General features: G+C 37.7%; 2 protein-coding genes across 10 annotated transcripts in view; one reads left to right on the top strand and one right to left on the bottom strand.

Moving 5' to 3' along the window:
• Window positions 1-27,638, top strand: part of MLLT10 (MLLT10 histone lysine methyltransferase DOT1L cofactor) — a 288,476-nt gene that overhangs the window by 148,458 nt on the left and 112,380 nt on the right. The gene's annotated exons all lie outside the window — the stretch shown is intronic.
• LOC130682925 (activated RNA polymerase II transcriptional coactivator p15) lies at window positions 475-1,802 on the bottom strand. The gene has a single exon (XM_057498279.1). It carries the CDS (start codon window positions 1,755-1,757, stop codon window positions 1,374-1,376), a length of 384 nt encoding a protein of 127 aa, XP_057354262.1. The 5' UTR covers window positions 1,758-1,802; the 3' UTR covers window positions 475-1,373.

The raw sequence follows: 27,638 nt of genomic DNA on the forward strand, positions 1-27,638 counted from the left end.
ATGTATTTCAACCTTTCTTTTTTACTATTCTATCCAGAATTGTACCCCATCAATGTGATCAAAATGTGTTACTTAGTTTGAAGAGAATTCCTTCCTCTTCACTGTCGCCTTCTTTAATTTCAATTCCTTTACTTTACATTCTTTTCCTAAGGCACACCATGCCCCATTTATTGCTGCAAAGCCCCTGAAATCTGTGCCTCAATCTGTGTCTGCATCTTCCTTATGCTTCACTGAAAATCACTTGAGTGCCTGCTAAAAACTATCAACATTAAGACTAGAATGCCATTGTCCAGCAGATTAACTACAAAAGAACCAAGTCTACTGAAGCAAAGGCCAAAACAGAATATATGTATGCTCTTTATGCTCTTTCTCCTAAAACTGACCACATTACCTACTATGACAGTAAAGCCCTGTGGTATCTCTGGCTACATATAATCCATACTCAATGTTATAAAATAAAATGTTAGGCCAAGAAAGCTTTCACAATTTTTATTAAATCCTAGTCTAATTTAACAATATCTGATTGTATAAACATTACCCCATGGTGAACATGTTTAGTGAGTGAAAGCAAATCAGACATCTAAGTCATTATTTTCTGCAGACTATGCAATAATTACACAGAACACTACAGGTAACAACATACACTTACTGCTCAGAGTGTCCATATAAGCCATGTTGTTTATCAAACTCTATCTCCTAATATTTAATACAGTAGAATTAGTGACTGTTAATTCTCATATAATATTTTAATTACAAGTACCTTAAGTGAGATAACTAACATTTTGAACTTTCAACTGACTTTTCAAATTAGCATAATCTATCCAAAGAAAAGAGCAAAAAGTGAAATGAAAACAGAATGTGACAATATATGTTATAAAGGAAAATGAAGTAAAGAAAAAAAGGGGCAAGTATAATATCACTGGGGTAGAAAAATCAAACAAGTCCAGACATTTGGGTTGGAAAAAAACAGACCGACTATGGATTTCAAAAAAGATTACAAATTCAATGCAATACAAATCCTTTTGAGTGTCAAAAGCTGAGCTGAAACTAAAAATGTCTATAAACTGTTACTTTTGGCCTTAAATAGTACCAACTTCTTCTGATCAAAGAAGGCCACAACAGTTGAGACTGTATTACTTGATTTTATTTTACACTAGATGGTGGGCACAAAACAACCCTCCTTAATCAAGTTGACAATTAGCTTCACTCAGAACATTTTTAATAATGCACATTAAAAAAAAAAGTATTCATCTTACAAATTGTTCTGCAATCCAAATATACAATAGCTTGGAAAACAAGGTTTAGAAAACAAAAGCCAATGTAAAAAGACATTAAAACAATAAGAACAGTACAGGTTTTATATGGCTCTGATTTTACAGTTTTCTTACTGCATCATCAATGTCAGAAATCTGTTCCTTCAGCTGGCTCCATTGTTCAGGATTTAAAGAAATACCTTTTCTTCCTGGTTTCATTTCACCTTCTGGATCCATCCAATATTCTCTAATATCAATTAGGACTTTCCCTTTAAAGTCCCGAACACTGACGTACCTCATTTTCCCAATCTGAAACATGTTATCATCTCTGCTGCTGCTGCTCTGCTTAGAGGATGACAGGGCTCTTGAAGTTTCACCAGTCTTTTGCTTCTTCACAGGTTTTTCTGAAGTAACTTGCTTTTTCCTCTTTAACTTTTTATCTACTTCACTGTCAGAATCGCTGCCAGAAGAGCTTGAAGAAACAAGTTCCTTTGATTTAGGCATTGCTCCGCTCCTGCTGCAGAACAGCGCTCAGCTCGCTCACTCGAGTCTCCGACACCCTTTAATTGATCAAAATTAAGGACATGTAAAGCATGCATTAATCGTTGATTTGCAGTTAGTTTTATCCAGTCAGGGAGTAATCCCCCTTTCCTTTCTTTCTTTATTTTTTTTGTTATCATTAATCTACAATTACATGAAGAATATTATGTTTACTAGGCTCTCCCATACACCAAGTCCCCCCCACAAACCCCATTACAGTCACTGTCCATCAGCATAGCAAAATGTTGTAGAATCACTACTTGTCTTCTCTGTGTTGCAAAACCCTCCCCTTTTCCCCACCCACCACATTATGCATGCTAATCATAATACCCTCTTTCATCTTCCCCTCCCCTTATCCCTCCCTACCCACCCATCCTCCCCAGTACTGTTCCCTTTGGTAACTGTTAGTCCATTCGTGGGTTCTGTGATTCTGCTGTTGTTTTGTTCCTTCAGTTTTTCCTTTGTTCTTATACTCCACAGATGAGTGAAATCATTTGGTATTTGTCTTTCTCTACCTGGCTAATTTCACTGAGCATAATACCCTCTAGCTCCATCCATGTTGTTGCGAATGGTAGGATTTGTTTTCTTCTTATGGCTGAATAATATTCCATTGTGTATATGTCCCACATCTTCTTTATCCATTCATCTACTGATGGACACTTAGGATGCTTCCGTTTCTTGGCTATTGTAAATAGTGCTGCAATAAACATAGGGGTGCATCTGTCTTTTTCAAACTGGAGTGCTGCATCCTTAGGGTAAATTCCTAGAAGTGGAATTCCTGGGTCAAATGGTAAGTCTATTTTGAGCATTTTGAGGAACCTCCAAACTGCTTTCCACAATGGTTGAAGTAATTTACATTCCCACCAGCAGTGTAGGAGGGTTCCCCTTTCTCCACAACCTCGCCAACATTTGTTGTTGTTTGTCTTTTGGATGGTAGACATCCTTACTAGTGTGAGGTGATATCTCATTGTGGTTTTAATTTGCATTTCTCTGATAACTAGCGATGTGGAGCATCTTTTCATGTGTCTGTTAGCCATCTGAATTTCTCTTTCGGAGAACTGTCTGTCCAGGTCCTCTGCCCATTTTTTAATCGGATTATTTGTTTTTTGTTTGTTTAAGTAGGTGAGCTCTTTATATATTTTGGATGTCAAGCCTTTATCGGATCTGTCATTTACAAATATATTCTCCCATACTGTAGGGTACCTTTTTCTATTGATGGTGTCCTTTGCTGTACAGAAGCTTTTCAGCTTGATATAGTCCCACTTGTTCATTTTTGCTTTTGTTTTCCTAGCCCAGGGAGATATGTTCAAGAAGAGGTCACTCATGTTTATGTCTAAGAGATTTTTGCCTATGTTTTTTTCTAAGAGTTTTATGGTTTCATGACTTACATTCAGGTATTTGATCCATTTTGAATTTACTTTTGTGTATGGGGTTAGACAATGGTCCAGTTTCATTCTCTTACATGTAGCTGTCCAGTTTTGCCAGCACCATCTGTTGAAGAGACTGTCATTTCCCCATTGAATGTCAGTGGACCCTTTATTGAATACTAATTGACTATATATGTTTGGGTTAATGTCTGGAGTCTCTAATCTGTTCCACTGGTCTGTGGCTCTGTTCTTGTGCCAATACCAAATTGTCTTGATTACTATGGCTTTGTAGTAGAGCTTGAAGTTGGGGAGCGAGATCCCCGCCACTTTATTCTTCTTTCTCAGGATTGCTTTGGCTATTTGGGGTCTTTGGTGTATCCATATGAATTTTTGAACTATTTGTTCCAGTTTGTTGAAGAATGTTGGTGGTAATTTGATAGGGATTGTATCAAATCTGTATATTGCTTTGGGCAGGATGACCATTTTGACTATATTAATTCTTCCTAGCCAAGAGCATGGGATGAGTTTCCATTTGTTAGTGTCCTCTTTAATTTCTCTTAAGAGAGTGTCTTATAGTTTTCAGTGTATAGGTCTTTCACTTCTTTTGTTAGGTTTATTCCTAGGTATTTTATTCTTTTTCATGCAATTGTGAATGGAGTTGTTTTCCTGATTTCTCTTTCTGTTGGTTCATTGTTAGTGTATTGGAAAGCCACAGATTACTGTGTGTTAATTTTGTATCCTGCAACTTTGCTGTATTCCGATATCAGTTGTAGTAGTTTTAGAGTGGAATCTTTAGGGTTTTTTATGTACAATATCATGTCATCTGCATATAGTGACAGTTTACCTTCTTCTTTACCAATCTGGATTCCTTGTATTTCTTTGTTTTGTCTAATTGCAGTGGCTAGGACCTCCAGTACTATGTTAAATAACAGTGGGGAGAGTGGGCATCCCTGTCTTGTTCCTGATCTCAGAGGGAAAGCTTTCAGCTTTTCGCTGTTCAGTATGATGTTGGCTGTGGGTTTATCATATATGGCCTTTATTATGTTGAGGTACTTGCCCTCTATACCCATTTTGCTGAGAAGTTTTATCATGAATGGATGTTGAATTTTGTCAAATGTGTCGCGCGCCCCGTCCTTGCCGGCAAGAACAGCACGCAACAACAGCAGGATTCTTCTGCAGAAAGCTTTACTCTTCAGCTCTTTGTGAAACAAATGTGTCGGGCAGGACGCAGACGGGAAGAAAGGGTCTGCTTATATAGGCCTCATGCTCTACGCTGATTGGTGCTGTCGCATAAGCCTTAATTAGCATGACACTTTGGCCTGATTGGTTCATATGCTCAGACTCAATTTGCATGGGTTTTTGTTGCACAAGTTGTTTTCTCCCTTATGCAGGGGCTTCCTCTTAAAGAGGGCGCCATTTTCAGGGTGCGGCAGGCGCGGCTGCCAACACAAATGCTTTTTCAGCATCTATGGAGATGATCATGTGGTTTTTGTCATTGTTTTTGTTGATGTGGTGGATGATGTTGATGGATTTTCGACTGTTGTACCATCCTTGCATCCCTGGGATGAATCCCACTTGGTCATGGTGTATGATCCTTTTGATATATTTTTGAATTCGGTTTGCTAATATTTTATTAAGTATTTTTGCATCTACATTCATCAGGGATGTTGGTCTGTAATTTTCTTTTCTGGTGGGGTCTTTGCCTGATTTTGGTATTAGAGTGATGTTGGCTTCTTAGAATGAGTTTGGGTGTATTCCCTCCTCTACTATTTTTTGGAAATCTTTAAGGAGAATGGGTATTATGTTTTCTCTGTATGTCTGGTAAAATTCCGAAGTAAATCCATCTGGCCCGGGGGTTTTGTTCTTGGGTAGTTTTTGATTACCGTTTCAATTCCTTTGCTCGTAATTGGTTTGTTTAACTTTTGTGTTTCTTCCTTGGTCAGTCTTGGAAGGTTGTATTTTTCTAGGAAGTTGTCCATTTCTTCTAGGTTTTCCAGCTTGTTAGCAATAGGTTTTCATAGTAGTCTTTAATAATTCTGTGTATTTCTGTGGAGTCTGTCGTGATTTTTCCATTCTCATTTCTGATTCTGTTGATGTGTGTTGATTCTCTTATTCTCTTAATAAGTTTGGCTAGAGGCTTATCTATTTTGTTTATTTTCTCAAAGAACCAACTCTTGGTTTCATTGATTTTTTCTATTGTTTTTTCTTCTCAATTTTGTTTATTTCTTCTCTGATCTTTATTATGTCCCTTCTTCTGCTGACTTTTGGCCTCATTTGTTCTTCTTTTTCCAGTTTCGATAATTGTGATGTTAGACTATTCCTTTGGGATTGTTCTTCCTTCTTTAAGTGTGCCTGGATTGCTATATACTTTCCTCTGAAGACTGCTTTCACTGCGTCCCACAGAAGTTGGGGCTTTATGTTGTTGTCATTTGTTTCCATATATTGCTGGATCTCCATTTTAATTTGGTCATTGATCCATTGATTATTTAGGAGCATATTTTTAAGCCTCCATGTGTTTGTGAGCCTTTTTGCTTTCTTTGTGCAATTTATTTCTAGGTTTATACCTTTGTCGTCTGAAAGGTGGGTTGGTGGAATTTCAATCTTTTGGAATTTACTGAGGCTCTTTTTGTGTGCTAGTGTGTGGTCTATTCTGGAGAATGTTCCATGTGCACTTGAGAAGAATGTGTATCCTGTTGCTTTTGGATGTAGAGTTCTATAGATGTCTGTTAGGTCCATCTGTTCTAGTTCGTTGTTCTGTGCCTCTGTGTCCTTACTTATTTTCTGTCTGGTGGATCTGTCCTTTGGAGTGAGTGGTGTGTTAAAGTCTCTCAAAATGAATGTATTGCATTCTACTTCCTCCTTTAATTCTGTTAGTATTTGTTTCACATATATTGGTGCTCCTGTGTTGGGTGCATATATGTTTATAATGGTTATATCCTCTTGTTGGACTGAGCCCTTTATCATTATGTAATGTCCTTATTTATATCTTATTACTTTCTTTGTTTTGAAGTCTATTTTGCCTGATACTAGTACTGCAACCCCTGCTTTCTTCTCTCTGTTGTTTGCATGAAATAGTTTTTCCGTCCCTTGACTTTTAGTCTGTGCGTGTCTTTGTGTTTGAGGTGAGTTTCTTGTAAGCAGCATATAGATGGGTCTTGCTTTTTTATCCATTCTATTACTCTGTGTCTTTTGATTGGTGCATTCAGTCCATTTACATTTAGGGTGACTATTGAAAGATATGTATTTATTGCCATTGCAGGGTTTAGATTAGTGGTTACCAAAGGTTCATGGTTAGCTTCTTTAGTATCTTACTGCCTAACTTAGCTCACTTATTGAGCTGTTATATACAGTGCCTGGAGATTCTTTTCTTCTCTCCCTTCTCATTCCTCCTCCTCCATTCTTTATATGTTGATTGTTTTATTCTGTGCTCTTTCGTGTTTCCTTTAACTGCTCTTAGTGGGTAGTTGATTTTATTTTTTGCCTTTAGTTAGTATTTGGTTGGTCTGCTTTCTTAGCTTTGATTTTGTTTTCTGTGGTGACATCTGTTTAGTCTTATGAGTGCTCCTGTGTAGAATAGTCCCTCTAGAATACCCTGTAGAGGTGGTTTGTGGGAGGCAAATTCCCTCAACTTTTGCTTGTCTGGGAATTGTTTAATCCCTCCTTCATATTTAAATGATAATCGTGCTGGGTACTACTTGGTTTAAGGCACTTCTGTTTCATTGCATTAAATATATCATGCCATTCTCTTCTGGCCTGTAATGTTTCTGTTGAGAATTCTGATGATAGCGTGATGGGTTTTCCTTTATTGGTGACCTTTTTCTTCTCTCTAGTTGCATTTAAAACTCTGTCCTTGTCGTTGATTTTTGCCCTTTTAATTATTATGTGTCTTAGTGTTGTCCTCCTTGGGTCCTTTCTGTTGGGAGTTCTATGTATTTCTCTCGTCTCTTCGATTATTTTCTCCTCCAGTGTGGGGAAGTTTTCAGCAATTAGTTCTTCAAAGACACTTTCTGTCCCTTTTTCTCTCTACTTCTTCTGGTACCCCTATAATGCACATATTATTCCTTTTGGATTGGTCACACGGTTTTCTTAATATTGTTTCATTCCTGGAGATCCTTTTATCTCTCTCTGTGTCAGCTTCTATGCGTTCCTGTTCTCTGGTTTCTATTCCATCAATGGCATCTTGCATCTTATCCATTCTGCTTATAAATCCTTCCAGAGTTTGTTTCACTTCTGTAATCTCCTTCCAGACGTCTGTAATCTCCCTCCGGATGTCATCCCTTAGCTGTTGTTTATTTCTCTGCATCTCCGTCAGCATGTTTATCATTTTTTTTTTTGTAGATAATTATTTTTTATTGAAGGTAGTTGACACACAGTATTACATTACATTAGTTTCAGGTGTACAACATAGTGATTCAACATTTATATACATGACAATTCTAGGTACCAGCTATCACCATACCAAGCTGTTACAATATCTTGACTATATTCATTACATCCCGGTTACTTATTATTTTACCATTGGAAGTGTATACTTTTTTTGTGTGTGTGAGGGCATCTCTCATATTTATTGATCAAATGGTTGTTAACAACAATAAAATTCTGTATGTTTATGATTTTTATTTTAGATCTTTTTCAGGAAGACTGGTTAGGTCTGTCTCCTTTTCGGGTGTTGACTCTGTAATCTTTGTCTGCCTCAAATTTTGCCTTTTCGTGGCGATAATGATAGTTTGCAGAGCTGGCACGAGTGACGGCTGGAAGAACGTCCCTTCTTGTTGGTTTGTGGCCTTCCTCTCCTGGGAGAACAGCGACCTGTAGTGGCTTTTGCTGGGCAGCTGCGTGCCTACGGGTCCTCTGATTCTTGCCTGGCTGCTATGGAGTTTATCTCCGCTGTTGCTGTTGGCATGGCCTGCATTGGGACTTCTGCTCCGATATGGCGGAGCCCTGTTGGAGGGGGAATGGCAAGGAGGGTGTTTATCTCCGTGAGGGGTCTTTTAGGTGCTCTGCTATCCAGGGTTTTAGGGTGCTCTTAGTTCCCTTCTGCTGAACTAAGTGTCCCAGGATGCTTCCGTCCGGCTGTAGAGTCCCTGTCCCTTTAAGACTTTTAAAAACCACTCGCTTTTCTTTGTTCCCAGGGCGCCAGATGCAGGGACTGGCTCACAGGTCTTACTGTCCTGTTTCCCTAGTATCCAGTATCCCATGCACGCACTGTGTCTGCGCTCTGGTGCGGATGGCTAGGGCTGGGTGCTTAGCAGTCCTGGGCTCCCTCTTCCTCCCTTCTCTGACTCCTCTCCTCCTGTCAGGTGCTGGGATGAGGGGCTCTCTGGTCCCACCGGGCAGCGGCTTCTATCTTACCCCCTTTGTGAGGCGCTGTGTTTCATGGGTGTGGATGTGGTCTGGCTGTTGTCTTGTGTCTTCTGGTCTCTCTTTTAGGAAGAGTTGTCTTTGTTGTGTTTTCAAAAATATATGTGGTTTTGGGAGGAGATTTCCGCTGCCCTACTCTCGCCGCCATCTTGGCTCCGCCTCTCCTCTGTCCATATTTTAATTGGGTTATTTGCTGTTTGTTTGTCGAGGTGCATGTGCTCTTTGTTTATTTTGGATGTCAACCTTTTATCGGATTTGTCATTTGTGAATGTATTCTCCCATACTTTAGGATGTCTTTTTGTTCTATTGATGATGTCCTTTGCTGTACAGAAGCTTTTTAGTTTGATATAGTCCCACTTGTTCATTTCTGCGTTTGTGTACCTTGCCCAAGGAAATGTGTTTTTGAAAAAGTTGCTCATGATTATTTTCAAGAGAGTTTTGCCTATGTTTTCCTCTTAAGAGTTTTATGGTTTCATAACTTACATTCAGGTCTTTGATCGGAATTTAATTTTGTATTTGGAGTTAGACAGTAATCCAGTTTCATTCTCTTACATGTAGCTGCCCAGTTTTGCCAACATCAGCTATTCAACAGGCTGTCATTTCCCCATCATATGTCCATGGCTCCTTTCTCATATATTAATTGGCCATGTATGTGTTGGTTTATATCTTGGTGCTCTATTATGTTACATTGATCTATGGGTCTTTTCATGTGCCAGTACCAAATTGTCTTGATTGCTGTGGCTTTGCAGTAGAGCTTGAAGTTGGTGAGTATAATCACCCCTGCTTTATTCTTCCTTCGCAGGATTGCTTTGGGTATTCCGGGCCTTTTGTGGTTCCATATTAATTTTATTACTATTTGTTCCAGTTCATTGAAGAATGTTGTTGGTATTTTAATAGGGTTTGCATTGAATCTGTAGATTGCTTTAGGCAGGATGGCCATTTTGACAATATTAATTCTTCCTACCCAAGAACATGGGATAAATTTCCATTTATTAGTGTCCTCTTTAATTTCTCTCAAGAGTGTCTTGTAGTTTTCAGGGTATAGGCCTTTCATTTCCTTTGTTAGGTTTATTCCTAGGTATTTTATTCTTTTTGATGCAATTGTGAAGGGAATTTTTTTCTTGATTTCCCTTTCTGCTAGTTCATCGTTAGTCTATGGGAATGCAACTGATTTCTGTGTATTGATTTTGTATCCTGCAACTTTGCTGAATTCAGATATTTTGGTAGTTTTGGAATGGATGCTTTAATGTTTTATATGTACAATATCATGTTATCTGCAAACAGTGACAGTTTAACTTCTTCCTTACCTGTCTGGATGCCTTTTATTTCTTTTTGTTTTCTGATTGCCATGGCTAGGACCTGCAGTACTGTGTTGAATAAAAGTGGGGAGAGGGGCATCCTTGTCTTGTTCCCAATCTTAGCGGAAAAGCTTTCAGCTTTTCACTGATAAGTATGATGTTGGCTGTGGGTTTGTCATATATGGCCTTTATTATGCTGAGATACTTGACATCTGTACCCATTTTGTTGGATGTTCTTTTCATGAATGGGTGTTGAATTTTGTCAAATGTTTTTTCAGCATCTGTGGAGATGATCATGTGATTTTTGTCCTCCTTTTTATCAATGTAATGCATGATGTTGATTTTCGAATGTTGTAATATCCTTGCATCCCTGGGATGAATCCCAGTTGATCATTATAAATGATTTTCTTGATATATTTTTGAATTCGGTTTGCTAATATTTTGTTGAGTATTTTTGCATCTATGTTCATCAGGGTTATTGGTCTGTAGTTTTCCTTTTTTGTGGTATTTTTGCCTGATTTTGGTATTAGAGTGATGCTGGCTTTATAGAATGAGTTTGGAAGCATTCCCTCCTCTTCTATTTTTTGGAAAACTTTAAGGAGAATGGTTATTATGTATTTTCTAAATGTCTTATAAAATTCAGCTGTGAAGCCATCTGGTCCAGGACTTTTGTTCTGTGGCAGATTTTTGACTACCAGTTCTATTTCATTGACGGTAGTTGTCCTGTTCATATTTTCTGTTTTTTCCTGGGTCTGCCTTGGAAGGTTGTATTTTTCTAGAAGGTTGTGCATTTCTTCTAGGTTATCCAGTTTGTTAGCATATAATTTTTCAAAGTTTTCCCCCATAATTCTTTTGTATTTCTGTGGTATCTGTAGTGATTTTTGCTTTCTCATTTCTGAATCTGTTTATCTGTGTAGACTCTTTTTTTCTTGATAAGTCTGACTACGAGATTATTTGTTTTGTTTATTTTATCAAAGAACCAACTTGGTTTCATAAATTTTTTCTGTTGTTTTATTTCTTCTCCGATCTTTATTATGTCCCTCCTTCTACTGTCTTTGGGCATCATTTGTCTTTCTTTTTCCAGTTTCAATAATTGTGAATGTAGAGTTTTCATTTGGGATTGTTCTTCCTTCTTTAAATAGGCAGGATTGCTGTATACTTTTTCACCTTAGAACTGCCTTTGTTGCGTCCCACAGATGTTGTCATGTTGCACTGTTGTTTTCATTTGTCTCCATATATTGCTTGATCTGTTTTAATTTGGTCATTGATCCTTTGATTATTCGGGAGGATGTTGTTAAGCCCTCATATGTTTGTGAGCGTTTTTGGTTTCTTTGTACAATTCATTTCTAATTTCATTCTTTTGTGATCTGCGAAGTTGGTTGATATAATTTCAAACATTTTGAATTTACTGAATTTCATTTTGTGGCCTAGTATGTGGTCTGTTCTTGAAAATGTTCCATGTGCACTTGAATAGAATGTGTATCCTGCTGCTTTTGTGTGTAGTTTTCAATAGATGTCTAATAGGTCCATCTGTTCTAATGTGTTGTTCAGTGCCTCTGTCTACTTACTTATTTTTCTGTATGGTTTACCTGTCCTTTGGAGTGAGTGGAGTGTTGGAGTCTCCTAGAATGAATGAATTGCATTCTGTTTCCCCTTTTCATTCTGTTAGTATTTGTTTCACATATGTAGGTGCTCCTATGTTGGGTGCATAGATGTTCGTAATGGTAATATTCTTTTGATGGACTGACCCCTTTTGTCATTATGTAATGTCCTTCTTTGTGTCTTGTACTTTCTTTGTTTTGAAGTCTATTTTGTCTGATACAAGGACTGCTACACTTGCATTTTTCTCCCTATTGTTTGTAAGAAGTATCTTTTTTACATCCCTTCACTTTCAGTGTGTGTATCTCTTTGGGTTTGAGTTGAGTCTCTTGTAGGTAGCATATGGATGGGTCTTGCTTTTTTATGCATTCAGTGACTCTGTGTCTTTTGACTGGTGCATTCAAACAATTTACATTTAGGATGATTATCGATAGGTATGTAGTTATTGCCATTGCAGGCTTCAGGTTTGTGTTTACCACAGGTTCAAGGGTAATTACCTTACTATCTAACAGTCTGATTTAACTCATGTAGTATTCTATTATAAACATAATCTAAAGGTTTTTTTTTTCTCCTTTTTCTTCCTCTCCATTCTTCATATATTATATATATTAGGTATCATGTTTTGTACTCTTTGTCTATTAGTTGATTGGCTTTGGTGGTAGTTGATTTGATTTTGCATCTGCTTAGTAATTAATTGTTCTACTTTCTTTGCTGTGGTTTTATTTCCACTGGTGACAGCTATTTAACCTTAGGAGTACTTCCATCTATAGCAGTCCCTCCAAAATGCACTGTAGAGGTAGTTTGTCGGAGGTAAATACTCTCAGCTTTTGCCTATCTGTGAATTGCTTAATCCCTCCTTGAAATTTTAATGATATTCTTGCTGGGTAGAGTATTCTTGGTTTGAGGTTCTTCTGTTTCATTGCATTGAATACATCATGCCACTCCCTTGTGGCCTGTAATGTTTCTGTTGAGAAGTTTCATGATAGCCTGATGGGTTTGCCTTTGTAGGTCATCATTTTTCCCTCTCTGGCTTCTTTTAATAATTTGTCCTTGTTCTTGATCTTTGCCATTTTAATTATTATACTTCTTGGTGTTGTCCTCCTGTGTCCCTTTTGGGATTTCTGTGGACTTCCATGGCCTGAGAGACTGTTTCCTTCCCCCAACTGTGAATTTTTCCGCATTTATTTCTTCAAAGACACTTTCTATCCCTGTCTCTTTCTCTTCGTCTTCTATTACCCCTGCTATGTGAATTTTGTTAGGTTTGGATTGGTCACACAGTTCTCTCAATATTCTTTCATTCCTACAGAACCTTTTTCATCTCTCTGCCTCCACTTCTCTGTATATTCCTCTTCTCTAATTTCTATTCCATTTGCTGTCTCTTCTATGACATCTAATTTGCTTTTAAATTCCTCTACTGTTTGTTTCATTTCAGATCTCTCTCCTGAATTCATCCCGTAGCTCTTTAATATGTTTTTGTAGCTCCGTTAGCATGCTTGTGATTTATATTTTGAATTCCGGAAGATTGGTAATTTCAGTCTCTGCGACCCCTCTTTCTGGTGTTTGAGGGAATTTGGATTGAGTGAGGTTCTCCTGCCTTTTCTTATTCCTCGAGTGATGAGAGTGTTTCCAGGTGATTTGCAGAGTTGTTAGCTGGACAGGGACAAAGTCCCTTCCTGCTTCCCAGTTGCAGTACTGTCTGTGCCCATTAACCATGTGCAGGGAGCAGCCTCTGTTTAATCCCCTAAGCTGCTGTGGATGGGGTGACCCTTGGGATGGCCTACGGTGATTTCGGGAGTCTCAGGTGAGCGGCATGTGTGTGTGCTACAAAGAGAAAGCCTTTTTGTGCTTCCCGGACTCCATGCCATTCTCTGGTATCTGTGTCAGTTTACCTTGTGCAGGGTTCATCTCTGGGATTATCCACTAGCTGATGCTGGCACAGCAGCCCTTGGGATGGCCTAGTTCAATGGCGTGCATCAGTGGCACACGGCATGGGTTTTTGCAGGGAAGGCAGATCCCTTTCGTGCTTCCCGGTCACCATTCCTGTGTCTCCTCTCTGGGCCTGTCAGCTGCGCGCAGGGAGAAGCCTCTGTGTTAAGCTGTGTAGTTGCTGTAGGTGGGGCTGCCCTCCTGCTGGTCTGTAACAATGACAGGGACAGCTTGTTTACTTGCAGGTGCTGGCAGGGAGGAAGGAGCTGCAGGTTGCATATCGTGGTGAGGGGCCTTGGCTGTGTTGCCAATCACAGGGATAGGGCCTTAAAGTTCCCAACCTGCTGATACCGTTGCATCTTTAGCAGCCTTCTGACTGTGGAGAAGTCTTTCAAAGCATGTGCTTTTCTTTTTTGCCAGGGCAGCAGGTTGTGGGTACCTGTTCGCAGTCTTAGTCTCTGACTTTCATTGTCAGCCCCTGTAATCTCCAGAGAACCATGCAATGGGGGTTTGTGCTCCCGTGGTAGATTTCTCGGGCTGGGTATTTAGCTGTCCTGTGCTTCCACTCCCTCCCCACTCTGATTCTCTTCCTCACAGCAGTGAGCTGGGGTTGGGAGTCCTCAGGTCCTGCCAAGTCATAGCTTTTTATTTTATGCTTTTCTGTGTGATGTTGACTTCTCCCAGATGCAGACTGGCTGGTGTACTGTTTCTTCTGGTCACTCTTTTATGAATAGTTGTATTTGCTGTATTTTCAAAATACATGTGATTTTGGAGGAGATTTCCACCACACTTCTCACGCCGCCATCTTTTCTCCTCTCCTTGCCTGAGAATTTAAAGAACGGGCCTTGTATATTGCTGTGGAGACAACCAAAGACAAGCAGCCTCACCCAATGCACACTGTTCCCTGTAATCCTGCTTGAACTGTTAGAAACTTTTGTTTTTAAGCATTCTATGGCAGAATGTTTCAGAATGCATCATTTCTGTTCTATTTGTGGACTTTTGTTTGAGTACATCTTCTGTTCCCCATTTATTGGATACTCTACTTTAGAGAAAGAAGTTTTCCTTATGTTTGATTGTCTTTTTTCCTACAGCTATTAAGTCCTGACTTTAATGTCTGCAGTTTTTATTCTGCATTACTGTGACAGTTTCATACCTTTCTTTTAGCGGTATTTTTTTTTGTTTTCCAAAAATACATATGTTCTTTTCCTTAGTGTTTGTATTTTCTCTTCTAATTCTGTTTTGGACTTTAAATTATTTTGATTCTAGAATTCCTGATTTTTAAAAAAATTTCTCTGTTGTATCTCATTCTTGAGTTTTGCTTCAAGTTAGGTGAGAATTTAGGTTTATTCAGTATGGGACAGTTTGGGGAAGTACTTTTATGCTGAGTTGTATTTACTCCTAGGTTGAGGTTTTACGTATATTTATGTTCTTTATATCGTTTAATTTTGGTTGTAATCTCTTTGCCATGCAACTTTTTTCATCTTTCTCATGCCTGGAAGACTCTATTTAGAAGCTGACTTGGCTCTACCATATTTTAGATGATTCCTTGAATCTCTTCTCACCTTTTTTTAGACTACAGTTTAAGGGCTTAGTATTTTGTCTTATTCTGAATCCAGAGGGAAGACCAAGTGTGCAGTATTAGAGCTCAGAAAGTGCAGACTGCAGATTTTTGGTAGTCCCAGATAGACTCAGCTCTCTTTCCTAATATTTGATTAAATGTCTTTTAGTAGGTTTTAATCTCTTCCAATTCTGGGGAATATCGCATTCCTAGGAGAGACCACCCCATGATTTTACATAATTTTTCTTAGTCTACCTTGATTATTTTCTTCCAGAGGCTGTACCTCTTCACTCCTCTCCTACTTTGTCCTGTTTCTGCCCTAAAGCCAGTACTTCTCTTAAGGCATGAAAGGAACAAATTAAGTAGGCAGGAAAACAAACAGATAAGATAACTTCTCCCCAAATTTGGAAGTTTTTGCAATATTCTCAGAATTTCAAGGAATTGGGAGGATTTTTTTTATTACAGTATTGGTGATATAACATCTTATGAAGGTGTAACATGAGCAACATTGTGGTTACTACATTCACCCATATTATCAAGTCCCCCCACATACCCCATTGCAATCACTGTCTATCAGCATCGGCATAATAAGATGCTGTAGAGTCACTACTTATCTTCTCTGCTCTATAATGCCTTCCCCGTGACCATATACATTATGTATGCAGATCACAATGCCCTTTAATCCCCTTCTCCTTCCCTCCCTACCCCTCTCCCTTTGGTAACCACTAGTGTCTTCTTGGAGTCTTTGATTCAAGTCTGCTGCTGTTTTGTTTCTTCTGTTTTGCTTTGTTGTTATACTCCACAGGTGAGTGAAATCATTTGGTACTTGTTTTTCTCTGCCTGTCTTATTTCACTGATCATGCTACCCTCTAGCTCCATCCATGTTTTTGCAAATGGTAGTATTTGTTTTCTTCTTATGGCTTAATAATAGTCCACTATGTATATGTGCCACCTTTTTATCCATTCATCTACTGTTGGACACTTAGGTTGCTTCCATGTCTTGGCTATTGTAAATAGTGCTGAGATAAACATAGAGATGTATTCATATGTCTTTTTGAATCTGGGATCTTGTTTTCTTTGGGTAAATAGAATTGGAAGGATTTTTAAGGGTAATAGCTGACTCCTATAGTTCAGTCCAGTGCAATTTCTGCTCTGTTTCTAAAATCTATTTTGCTGTTTGGTTTCCAGTTTCGTTTAATGAATTATTATCTGCCCCAGCCATCCCCCCAGTTTTGGCAGCTGTTGGGTGTGTTGTTTTCACTGGATTTTGTTTGTTTCATTTTTAACATTGGAAAAATTTAACTGTTATTTCAGATCACTTTTTTAGGCACTGGGAATTACTTGGACACCAGCATTCTTTACTTACAAAAATTCACTCAATTCCAGCAGAGAGAATTGAGTTTTCTTAAAATATCTTACTTGTTTTCTTTCTTATGGTATGACTAAATACAAATTTCTAATAGTGGACTTCCTGATGAACTCTTCTTAACACCTAGTGATAGTGAAATTCTTTCCTGTATGCTAGCAAACCTTTCTTAATAATTAAATCTAGAATTTTTTTCTGGGAAGTAACCTGAAGTTCAATATTACATTCCTTCTATAATTCACTTTCTAATTTACCCTATATATTTCTGCCAGTGGTTTAGTGATTACATGTGCACTCTTCAAAACTCTGATAGCTACTTCCTCTGGGTCTGAATACATGAACTTACTGTAAGCATTATATCTACTGTCTTATACTTTGATTTTCTTGTGCTTTTACAGTTTACTCATTTGAACACTTGAAAAATTGGGTGTCATCTCTCAGTTGTTTGTTTTGCTTTAAACAGATTTTAATTCCTGTATATTTGTCCTTCTTTACATGGAAAGCAGTTCATTCTGTAACTAAAATGACTTTAAAATTTAAACTCCCCCCCCCCCTTTTTTTATCTCTTTCAACCTTCCCCTACTCTTACACATTTCTATTTTAGAATTTCTCATCATGTGTACTTTACCTTTTTTTTTTCTTTAAAATAAAAAAAAGTCTGCTCTTTAAAAAAGGTTTCAGGTAAGTTTTTTGGGTATGTGGAGATAAGAATTCATTTTGTGCTTGTTTAAGCCATTCCTTTCTAATTTCTAAAAATAGATCATCACAGTGCTGTTGTAAGGATTATATATTACAAAGTGCTACAATTCTGACCTTTATCAATTGTGAACACTAACTTATTGGGAATAACACTGGTCGTTTTGACCTATGCTTTTACATAAAAATACTCAATATTGAAACTGGCCCAGTTACATGTAGGAGAATAAAACTGGATTATTGTCTAACTCCATTCACAAAAGTAAACTTGAAATGAATCAAAAAACCTGAATGTAAATCATGAAACCATACAACTCTTAGAAGACAAAAGGCAAAACTCCCTTCAATATAAGCAAGAGCAACATTTTCCTGAATACATCTGCTCGGGCATGGGCAGCAAAAGCAAAAATGAACAAATGGGACTACATCAAGCTAAAAAGCTTCTGTACAGCAAAGGACACCATCAGTAGAACAAAAAGGCATCCTACAGTATGGGAGAATATATTCATCAATGACATATTTGACAAGAGATTAACATGCAAAATATATAAAGAGCTCACACACCTCAACATCCAAAAAGCAAATAACCCGAATAAAAGTGGGCAGGGATCTGAACAGAAACTTTTCCAAAGAAGAAATTTGAATGGCCAACAGGCTCATGAAAAAATGGTCCACATCACTAATTACCAGGGAAAGGAAATTAAAACCAGTATGAGATATCACCTCATACCAGTTAGGATGGCCAATATCCAAAAGATAAGAAACAGAAAATACTGGCAAAGATGAGGAGAAGGGGAAACCCTCCTACACTGTTGATATTCAACCTTTGTGAAAAGCATTATGGAGATTCCTAAAAAAACTAAAAAATGGAAACATCATTTGACCCAGTAATTCCACTCCTAGGAATTTACCTGAAGAAAACAAGATCCCAGATTCAAAAAGACATATGCACCCCTATTTTTATCACAGAATTGTTTACAATAGCCAAGACATGAAAGCAACCTAAGTGTTCATCAGTAGATGAATGGATAAAAAAAAGGTGGTACATATACACAGTGGACTATTATTCAGCCATAAGAAGAAAACACATCATGCCATTTGCTAAAACATGGATGGAGCTAGAGAGTATTATGCTCAGTGAAATAAGACCGGCAGAGAAAAACAAGTACCAAATGATTTCACTCATCTGTGATGTATAACAACAAAGCAAAATGGAAGGAACAAAACGGCAGCAGACTCACAGACTCCAAGAAGAGACTAGCAGTTACCAAAAGGAGAGGGGTGGGGAGGGAGGGAGAAGGGGATTAAGGGGCATTATGATCCACACATATAATGTATGGGGTCATGGAGAATGCAGTATAGCACAGAGAAGACAAGTAGTGACCCTATAGCATCTCACTTCGCTGATCGACAGTGACTGCATTGGAGTGTGGGGGAGGTCTTGATAATATGGGTGAATGTGGGAACTACTATTGCTCATGTCAAACCTTCATAAGATTGTATATCAATGATTCCTTAATAAAAACATGGTTTATTTTCTTCTAGTTGTTTTTTCCCCTTGTATAAATTTTTAAAAGAAACTGACATACTAACCATTTTTTAAAATCTGTAAATATTCTTTCAAAACATGTTTATTTTAATGTCCATTATATAGTTGTATAATAATTTTTTTCAACCATACCTTTATTGTTAGGCATTCAGATTGCTTTCAGGTTTTTTCTCATTGCAAATGGTGTAGTTCAGTAGTGTTTTAATCCTTTGCGTTTCACATCCAACTGGTGAAATTACTAGTAGGGAGAACATTTTTATGGTTTCTAATTATTTTAAAAATTGTCCTTCACGTATTTATAGTCTCTCTGGCAATGTGTACCAGGGCTCGTTTCACTATAACTTGGACAACATTGGGTCTTATCTTGAAAAACAAATCTCAGCTTTGATCACAAGAGAAAAACACTACATTTAGTTCGTTAATTGTTGGGTTGTACTTTTTTTTTTCCTTGTTTAGTGACCATTTCTTTTGTGAATTGCCCTTTGTACATTGATCTATGACACGTACATATATTTTTTTCTTATTGGTTTATATAAAAGCTTAACATCACTTAAATATAGCACATATTAATTAACTTTGTTCATTTCCTATTTTGTTTTTGCTTTTCAGTGGTTTTTAAATTGATGTGGAAATACTTTAGATTTGAATAACTAAACCTTCCTTTTCTCTTTCTTTTTTTCTTTGTTTTTATATTAGGAAAGTCTTTCCTTCCTTAGAGTAGGATGAAGTTTTAAAAATATTTTCTTTAAGACTTTTGATTATTTCAATTTTTATTTCACTCTTTAATCTATCTGAATTTTCTTTTATTTTGAATGAGATACTTTTCCCTAAATTAATAACTATTTTTTCTAGTACCCTTATTACGTAGTTTTAATCTTTCCCTGCTGATTGGAATCCCTTCATTATCATATATTAAATGTCTATATAGCTTACAAACAATTGAGTGTTCCTGGAATTTCCTTTGTTCTATTGTTCTGTTAAAATCAGACTGTCTATTCAGTGATAGTCATTAGACAGCTTTAATATTTTACAAGCTAATAATATAAATATAATCTATTTTTAGTCTGTTCTACTGAACATATGCAGTCCTCATCTCATGATATATATTTTGATGCATCTCATAGGAAACAGAGTTCTGTATTATTCCATTATGACTTCTGTGTATTCACATTTTCAGACATGTGCATGTGCATAATTTGTTTTTTATTCTTATGTGCTTTCCAAGGTATGAGAGTTTACCTTGTTACTTGTGGTCATTCACTATTACATTATCCCAGCTCTTGTACTCATGAGGAGTAAAACCCTTATGGGAAGTAGAGCATGAAGGGTCCTTTGTTATCTTTATGCGAGAAAAGTATTAATATAGAGCTTACAGATTGGATCATTGGAAACTCATATTTACAAGTTAGATTGTATAATTACATTTTTTATTTTGCTGTATTTAAAAATTTTAATGTGTTACTTTTAAGTTGCACTTTCTTCATCTCCCATGACTAATTTTGAACTCTGATCTTGTTTATTTGCTGCTCTTTAATAAACCACACCACAACTATTAGTGGCTTATAACAGGCAGGGCTCACAGTAGAAACAATTAATTCTTTTTCAACATGATATCAGCCATATTTACCCAAGGCTACACCCAACTGGTGGCTGGCTGGGTGGTCCAAGATAGTCTCACTCACACATTTGGGGCTAGATGCTGCTGGTTGTATGAAAGAGCACCTCAGTCCTACTCCATAGAACCTTCCACTCCACCTGGCCTCTCAATTAGGAGAGTGTGACCTGATTCTTTTATTTATTTAAATAAAGTATCATCAATACAGAATCTTATGTTGATTTTAAATATGCAACACAAGTGCTTCAGCAGTTACCTGTATTAAGTCCTCACCCTCACTAGTGCAGTTGCTATCTATCAACAAAGTAAGATGTTACAGAATCATTAACTGTATTCTCCATGCTGTACTACTGTCCCCATGACCAACCTATATTGTGATTGCAAATCATGCTCTTTAATCCCCTTCCTCTTGCCCTGTGGCCCTCCCCAACCCTTCCCCCTTGGTGACCACAAGTCCCTCCTCAGTGTATGTGACTACTGCTATTTTCTAACTTCTGTTTTCTTTGTTGTTATACTCTAAAAATAAGTGAAATCATTTGGTATTTGTCTTTCTCCCCTTGGCTTATTTCACTGAGCATAATACCCACTAGGTCCATCCATGTTGTTGTAAATGGGAGGATTTCTTTTTTTTTTTTTTTAATTTTTATTTCTTTAAATAATTATTTTTTATTGAAGGGTAGTTGACGCACAGTATTACATTACATTAGTTTCAAGTGTACAACACAATGGTAGAACATTTATATACATAATTCTAGGTTCCAGCTATCACCCTACCAAGCTGTTACAATATCTTGACTATATTCCTTATGCTATACATTACATCCCGGTTACTTATTTATTTTACCATTGGAAGTCTGTCCTTTTTTTTTTTTTTTTTTTTTTTTTTGTGAGGGCATCTCTCATATTTATTGATCAAATGGTTGTTAACGACAATAAAATTCTGTATAGGGGAGTCAATGCTCAATGCACAATCATTAATCCACCCCAAGCCTAATTTTCATCAGTCTCCAATCTTCTGAGGCATAACAAACAAGTTCTTACATGTAGAGCAAATTCTTACATAATGAATAAGTTACATAGTGAACATTACAAGGGCAGTCATCACAGAAACTTTCGGTTTTGCTCATGCATTATGAACTCTGAACACTCGGTTCAAATATGAATACTCATTTGGTTTTTTTTTTTTTTTTTTTTTTTAATAATTATTTTTTATTGAAGGGTAGTTGACACACAGTATTACATTACATGAGTTTCAAGTGTACAACACAGTGGTAGAACATTTATATACATAATTCTAGGTTCCAGCTATCACCCTACCAGGCTGTTACAATATCTTGACTATATTCCTTATGCTATACCTTACATCCCGGTTACTAATTTATTTTACAATTGGAAGTCTGTCCTTTTTTTTTTTTTTTTTTTTTTGTGAGGGCATCTCTCATATTTATTGATCAAATGGTTGTTAACGACAATAAAATTCTGTATAGGGGAGTCAATGCTCAATGCACAATCATTATTCCACCCCAAGCCTAATTTTCATCAGTCTCCAATCTTCTGAGGCATAACAAACAAGTTTTTACATGTAGAACAAATTCTTACATAATGAATAAGTTACATAGTGAACAGTACAAGGGCAGTCATCACAGAAACTTTCGGTTTTGCTCATGCATTATGAACTATAAACAGTCAGTTCAAATATGAATATTCATTTGGTTTTTATACTTGATTTATATGTGGATACCACATTTCTCTCTTTATTATTATTATTTTTAATAAAATGCTGAAGTGGTAGGTAGATACAAGATAAAGGTAGAAAACATAGTTTAGTGTTGTAAGAGAGCACATGTAGATGATCAGGTGTGTGCCTGTAGACTATGTGTTAATCCAAGCTAGACCAGGGCAATAAAACATCCACGTATGCAGAAGATTTCTCTCAGAACGGGGGGGTGAGGTTCTAAGCCTCACCTCTGTTGATCCCCAATTTCTCACCTGATGGCCCCCCTGCGACTGTGCCTGTCTTAGGTTGTTCCTCCCTTGAGGAATCTTACCCGTCTCTGGCTAACCAGTCATCTTCCGGGGCCATACAGGGAAATGTGAAGTTGGTAAGTGAGAGAGAAGCCTTATTGTTTGAAAAAGTTAGCTTTTTACTTCTTTGCATATTTATGCCCTGTGGCTTCTATGCCCAGCATTTGTCTTGAGGTATCTTTACCACTTGGAAGAATTATGATACTCGGTAAATTTGATATGAGGCACGAATTCCATTTAAGGGTTGTAATTAGGAAGGAAGAAGAAAAGCTATAGAAGTAGCAGGCGGAAGAAAACATGGGAAGATTGATTATTTCTTTGATATATCTTCTTGTAGAGTAACTTCAGCATGTATAGGTTTTAAGCTACTACTTAAATTGCACACACACATTAACATAACAGGAATACAGTTACATAACCAAAGCATATCTGTAATTACCAGCCATCTGCAGTGAAACCAAGAAAACCAGTTAGGCACCTTAGGCATTTGTGAAAACTTATCTATGATATGGTGGATATTGTCCAAATGAACTTGAACAGTCTGAGAGAAATCAGACAAATTAAAACAACCCATTCCTGGGGACTGTTCACATGCCATATGTTCTTTTAACAATAAATAGTTTGTAGTTGTAAGACTTTGGAGCGCTACAATTTGCACTTCTCCAAATTCTTGGTTGAGTTCCAACAGTATAGATCCAGTCCAATTTTGTTGTTTTACTGTATGCACAGGCCAGCTTAGATATCTCCTTCCTCATTCCCATGGCAAGTCCAGGAACTGGTGGGATGAGTGCATCTACAGCTGTAGCAGTGCGTGGATCTTTGTTGGGGTTTTTTGATGATCATCTTCTGGCATGAGTCTTCCAGAGAGTGCAGATGTTGGAAGTTCTTTTTCATATCGTATCTTAGTTCATTTTCGGGGTAGCCCAATTAGGCTTTGATCCTCTGTATAAACAGAAACAGACCCTTTGCCTACACTTTTATATGCCCTTTATACCCTTGTGTAGAACTCGTTGGAGGTTACCACACAGGAACTGCCCCTTTTTTTTTTTTTTTTGCTTTGTTTTTGGTATCACTAATCTACACTTACATGACGAATATTATGTTTACTAGGCTCTCCCCTATACCAGGTCTCCCCTATAAACCCCTTTACAGTCACTGTCCATCAGCATAGCAAAATGTTGTAGAATCACTACGTGCCTTCTCTGTGTTGTACAGCCCTCCCTTTTCTCCTACCCCCCCATGCATGTTAATGTTAATACCCCCCTACTTCTCCCCCCCTTATCCCTCCCTACCCACCCATCCTCCCCAGTCCCTTTCCCTTTGGTACCTGTTAGTCCATTCTTGAGTTCTGTGATTCTGCTGCTGTTTTGTTCCTTCAGTTTTTCCTTTGTTCTTATATTCCACAGATAAGTGAAATCATTTGGTATTTCTCTTTCTCCGCTTGGCTTGTTTCACTGAGCATAATACCCTCCAGCTCCATCCATGTTGCTGCAAATGATTGGATTTGCCCTTTTCTTATGGCTGAGTAGTATTCCATTGTGTATATGTACCACATCTTCTTTATCCATTCATCTATTGATGGACATTTAGGTTGCTTCCAATTCTTGGCTATTGTAAATAGTGCTGCAATAAACATAGGGGTGCATCTGTCTTTCTCAAACTTGATTGCTGCGTTCTTAGGGTAAATTCCTAGGAGTGGAATTCCTGGGTCAAATGGTAGGTCTGTTTTGAGCATTTTGATGTACCTCCATACTGCTTTCCACAATGGTTGAACTAACTTACATTCCCACCAGCAGTGTAGGAGGGTTCCCCTTTCTCCACAGCCTCGCCAACATTTGTTGTTGTTTGTCTTTTGGATGGCAGCCATCCTTACTGGTGTGAGGTGATACCTCATTGTAGTTTTAATTTGCATTTCTCTGATAATTAGCGATGTGGAGCATCTTTTCATGTGTCTGTTGGCCATCTGTATTACTTTTTTGGAGAACTGTCTGTTCAGTTCCTCTGCCCATTTTTTAATTGGGTTATTTGCTTTTTGTTTGTTGAGGCGTGTGAGCTCCTTATATATTCTGGACGTCAAGCCTTTATCGGATGTGTCATTTTCAAATATATTCTCCCATACTGTAGGGATCCTTCTTGTTCTATTGATGGTGTCTTTTGCTGTACAGAAGCTTTTCAGCTTAATATAGTCCCACTTGTTCATTTTTGCTGTTGTTTTCCTTGCCCGGGGAGATATGTTCAAGAAGAGGTCACTCATGTTTATGTCTAAGAGGTTTTCGCCTATGTTTTCTTCCAAGAGTTTAATGGTTTCATGGCTTACATTCAGGTCTTTGATCCATTTTGAGTTTACTTTTGTATATGGGGTTAGACAATGGTCCAGTTTCATTCTCCTACATGTAGCTGTCCAGTTTTGCCAGCACCACCTGTTGAAGAGACTGTCATTTCGCCATTGTATGTCCATGGCTCCTTTATCAAATATTAATTCACCATATATGTCTGGGTTAATATCTGGATTGTCTAGTCTGTTCCATTGGTCTGTGGCTCTGTTCTTGTGCCAGTACCAAATTGTCTTGATTACTATGGCTTTATAATAGAGCTTGAAGTTGGGGAGTGAGATCCCCCCTACTTTATTCTTCTTTCTCAGGATTGCTTTGGCTATTCGTGGTCTTTGGTGTTTCCATATGAATTTTTGAATTATTTGTTCCAGTTCATTGAAGAATGTTGCTGGTAGTTTCATAGGGATTGCATCAAATCTGCATATTGCTTTGGGCAGGATGGCCATTTTGACGATATTAATTCTTCCTAGCCACGAGCATGGGATGAGTTTCCATCTGTTAGTGTCCCCTTTAATTTCTCTTAAGAGTGACTTGTAGTTTTCAGAGTATAAGTCTTTCACTTCTTTGGTTAGGTTTATTCCTAGGTATTTTATTTTTTTTTATGCAATTGTGAATGGAGTTGTTTTCCTGATTTCTCTTTCTGTTGGTTCATTATTAGTATATAGGAAAGCCACAGATTTCTGTGTGTTGATTTTGTATCCTGCAACTTTGCTGTATTCCGATATCAGTTCTAGCAGTTTTGGGGTGGAGTCTTTAGGGTTTTTTATGTACAGTATCATGTCATCTGCAAATAGTGACAGTTTAACTTCTTCTTTACCAATCTGGATTCCTTGTATTTCTTTATTTTGTCTGATTGCCGTGGCTAGGACCTCCAGTACTATGTTAAATAACAGTGGAGAGAGTGGGCATCCCTGTCTAGTTCCCGATCTCAGAGGAAATGCTTTCAGCTTCTCGCTGTTCAATATAATGTTGGCTGTGGGTTTATCATAGATGGCCTTTATTATGTTGAGGTACTTGCCCTCTATTCCCATTTTGCTGAGAGTTTTTAACATGAATGGATGTTGAACTTTGTCAAATGCTTTTTCAGCATCTATGGAGATGATCATGTGTTTTTTGTCTTTCTTTTTGTTGATGTGGTGGATGATGTTGATGGACTTTCGAATGTTGTACCATCCTTGCATCCCTGGGATGAATCCCACTTGGTCATGGTGTATGATCCTTTTGATGTATTTTTGAATTCGGTTTGCTAATATTTTGTTGAGTATTTTTGCATCTACGTTCATCAGGGATATTGGTCTGTAGTTTTCTTTTTTGGTGGGTTCTTTGCCTGGTTTTGGTATTAGGGTGATGTTAGCTTCATAGAATGAGTTTGGGAGTATCCCCTCCTCCTCTGTTTTTTGGAAAACTTTAAGGAGAATGGGTATTATGTCTTCCCTGTATGTCTGATAAAATTCCGAGGTAAATCCATCTTGCCCGGGGGTTTTGTACTTTGGTAGTTTTTTGATTACCGCTTCAATTTCGTTGCTGGTAATTTGTCTGTTTAGATTTTCTGTTTCGTCCTGGGTCAATCTTGGAAGGTTATATTTTTCTAGGAAGTTGTCCATTTCTCCTAGGTTTCCCAGCTTGTTAGCATATAGGTTTTCATAGTATTCTCCAATTATTCTTTGCATTTCCGTGGGGTCCGTCGTGATTTTTCCTTTCTCGTTTCTGATACTGTTGATTTGTGTTGACTCTCTTTTCTTCTTAATAAGTCTGGCTAGAGGCTTATCTATTTTGTTTATTTTCTCGAAGAACCAGCTCTTGGTTTCATTGATTTTTGCTATTGTTTTATTCTTCTCCATTTTATTTATTTCTTCTCTGATCTTTATTATGTCCCTCCTTCTGCTGACCTTAGGCCTCATTTGTTCTTCTTTTTCCAATTTCGATAATTGTGACATTAGACCATTCATTTGGGATTGTTTTTCCTTTTTTAAATATGCTTGGATTGCTATATACTTTCCTCTTAAGACTGCTTTTGCTGCGACCCACAGAAGTTGGGGCTTAGTGTTGTTGTTGTCATTTGTTTCCATATATTGCTGTATCTCCATTTTGATTTGGTCATTGATCCATTGATTATTTAGGAGCATGTTGTTAGGCCTCCATGTGTTTGTGAGCCTCTTTGCTTTCTTTGTACAGTTTCTTTCTAGTTTTATGCCTTTGTGTTCTGAAAAGTTGGTTGGTAGGATTTCAATCTTTTGGAATTTTCTGAGGCTCTTTTTGTGGCCTAGTATGTGGTCTATTCTGGAGAATGTTCCATGTGCACTTGAGAAGAATGTATATCCCGCTGCTTTTGGATGTAGAGTTCTATAGATGTCTATTAGGTCCATCTGCTCTACTGTGTTGTTCAGTGCTTCCGTGTCCTTACTTATTTTCTGCCCAGTGGATCTATCCTTTGGGGTGAGTGGTGTGTTGAAGTCCCCTAGAATGAATGCATTGCAGTCTATATCCCCCTTTAGTTCTGTTAGTATTTGTTTCACATATGCTGGTGCTCCTGTGTTGGGTGCATATATATTTAGAATGGTTATATCCTCTTGTTTGACTGAGCCCTTTATCATTATGTAGTGTCCTTCTTTATCTCTTGTTACTTTCTTTGTTTTGAAGTCTATTTTGTCTGATACTAGTACTGCAACCCCTGCTTTCTTCTCACTGTTGTTTGCTTGAAATATGTTTTTCCATCCCTTGACTTTTAGTCTGTACATGTCTTTGGGTTTGAGGTGAGTTTCTTGTAAGCAGCATATAGATGGGTCTTGCTTTTTTATCCATTCTGTTACTCTGTGTCTTTTGATTGGTGCATTCAACCCATTAACATTTAGGGTGACTATTGAAAGATATGTACTTATTGCCATTGCAGGCTTTAAATTCGTGGTTACCAAAGGTTCAAGGTTAGCCTCTTTAGTATCTTACTGCCTAACTTAGCTTGCTTATTGAGCTGTTATATACACTGTCTGGAGATTCTTTTCTTCTCTCCCTTCTTGTTCCTCCTCCTCGATTCTTCATATGTTGGGTGTTTTGTGCTGTGCTCTTTCTAGGAGTGCTCCCATCTAGAGCAGTCCCTGTAAGATATTCTGTAGAGGTGGTTTGTGGAAAGCAAATTCCCTCAGCTTTTGTTTGTC

This window comes from Manis pentadactyla, chromosome 3 (assembly GCF_030020395.1).
Source record: "Manis pentadactyla isolate mManPen7 chromosome 3, mManPen7.hap1, whole genome shotgun sequence".
Taxonomy (NCBI): Eukaryota; Metazoa; Chordata; class Mammalia; order Pholidota; family Manidae; genus Manis; species Manis pentadactyla.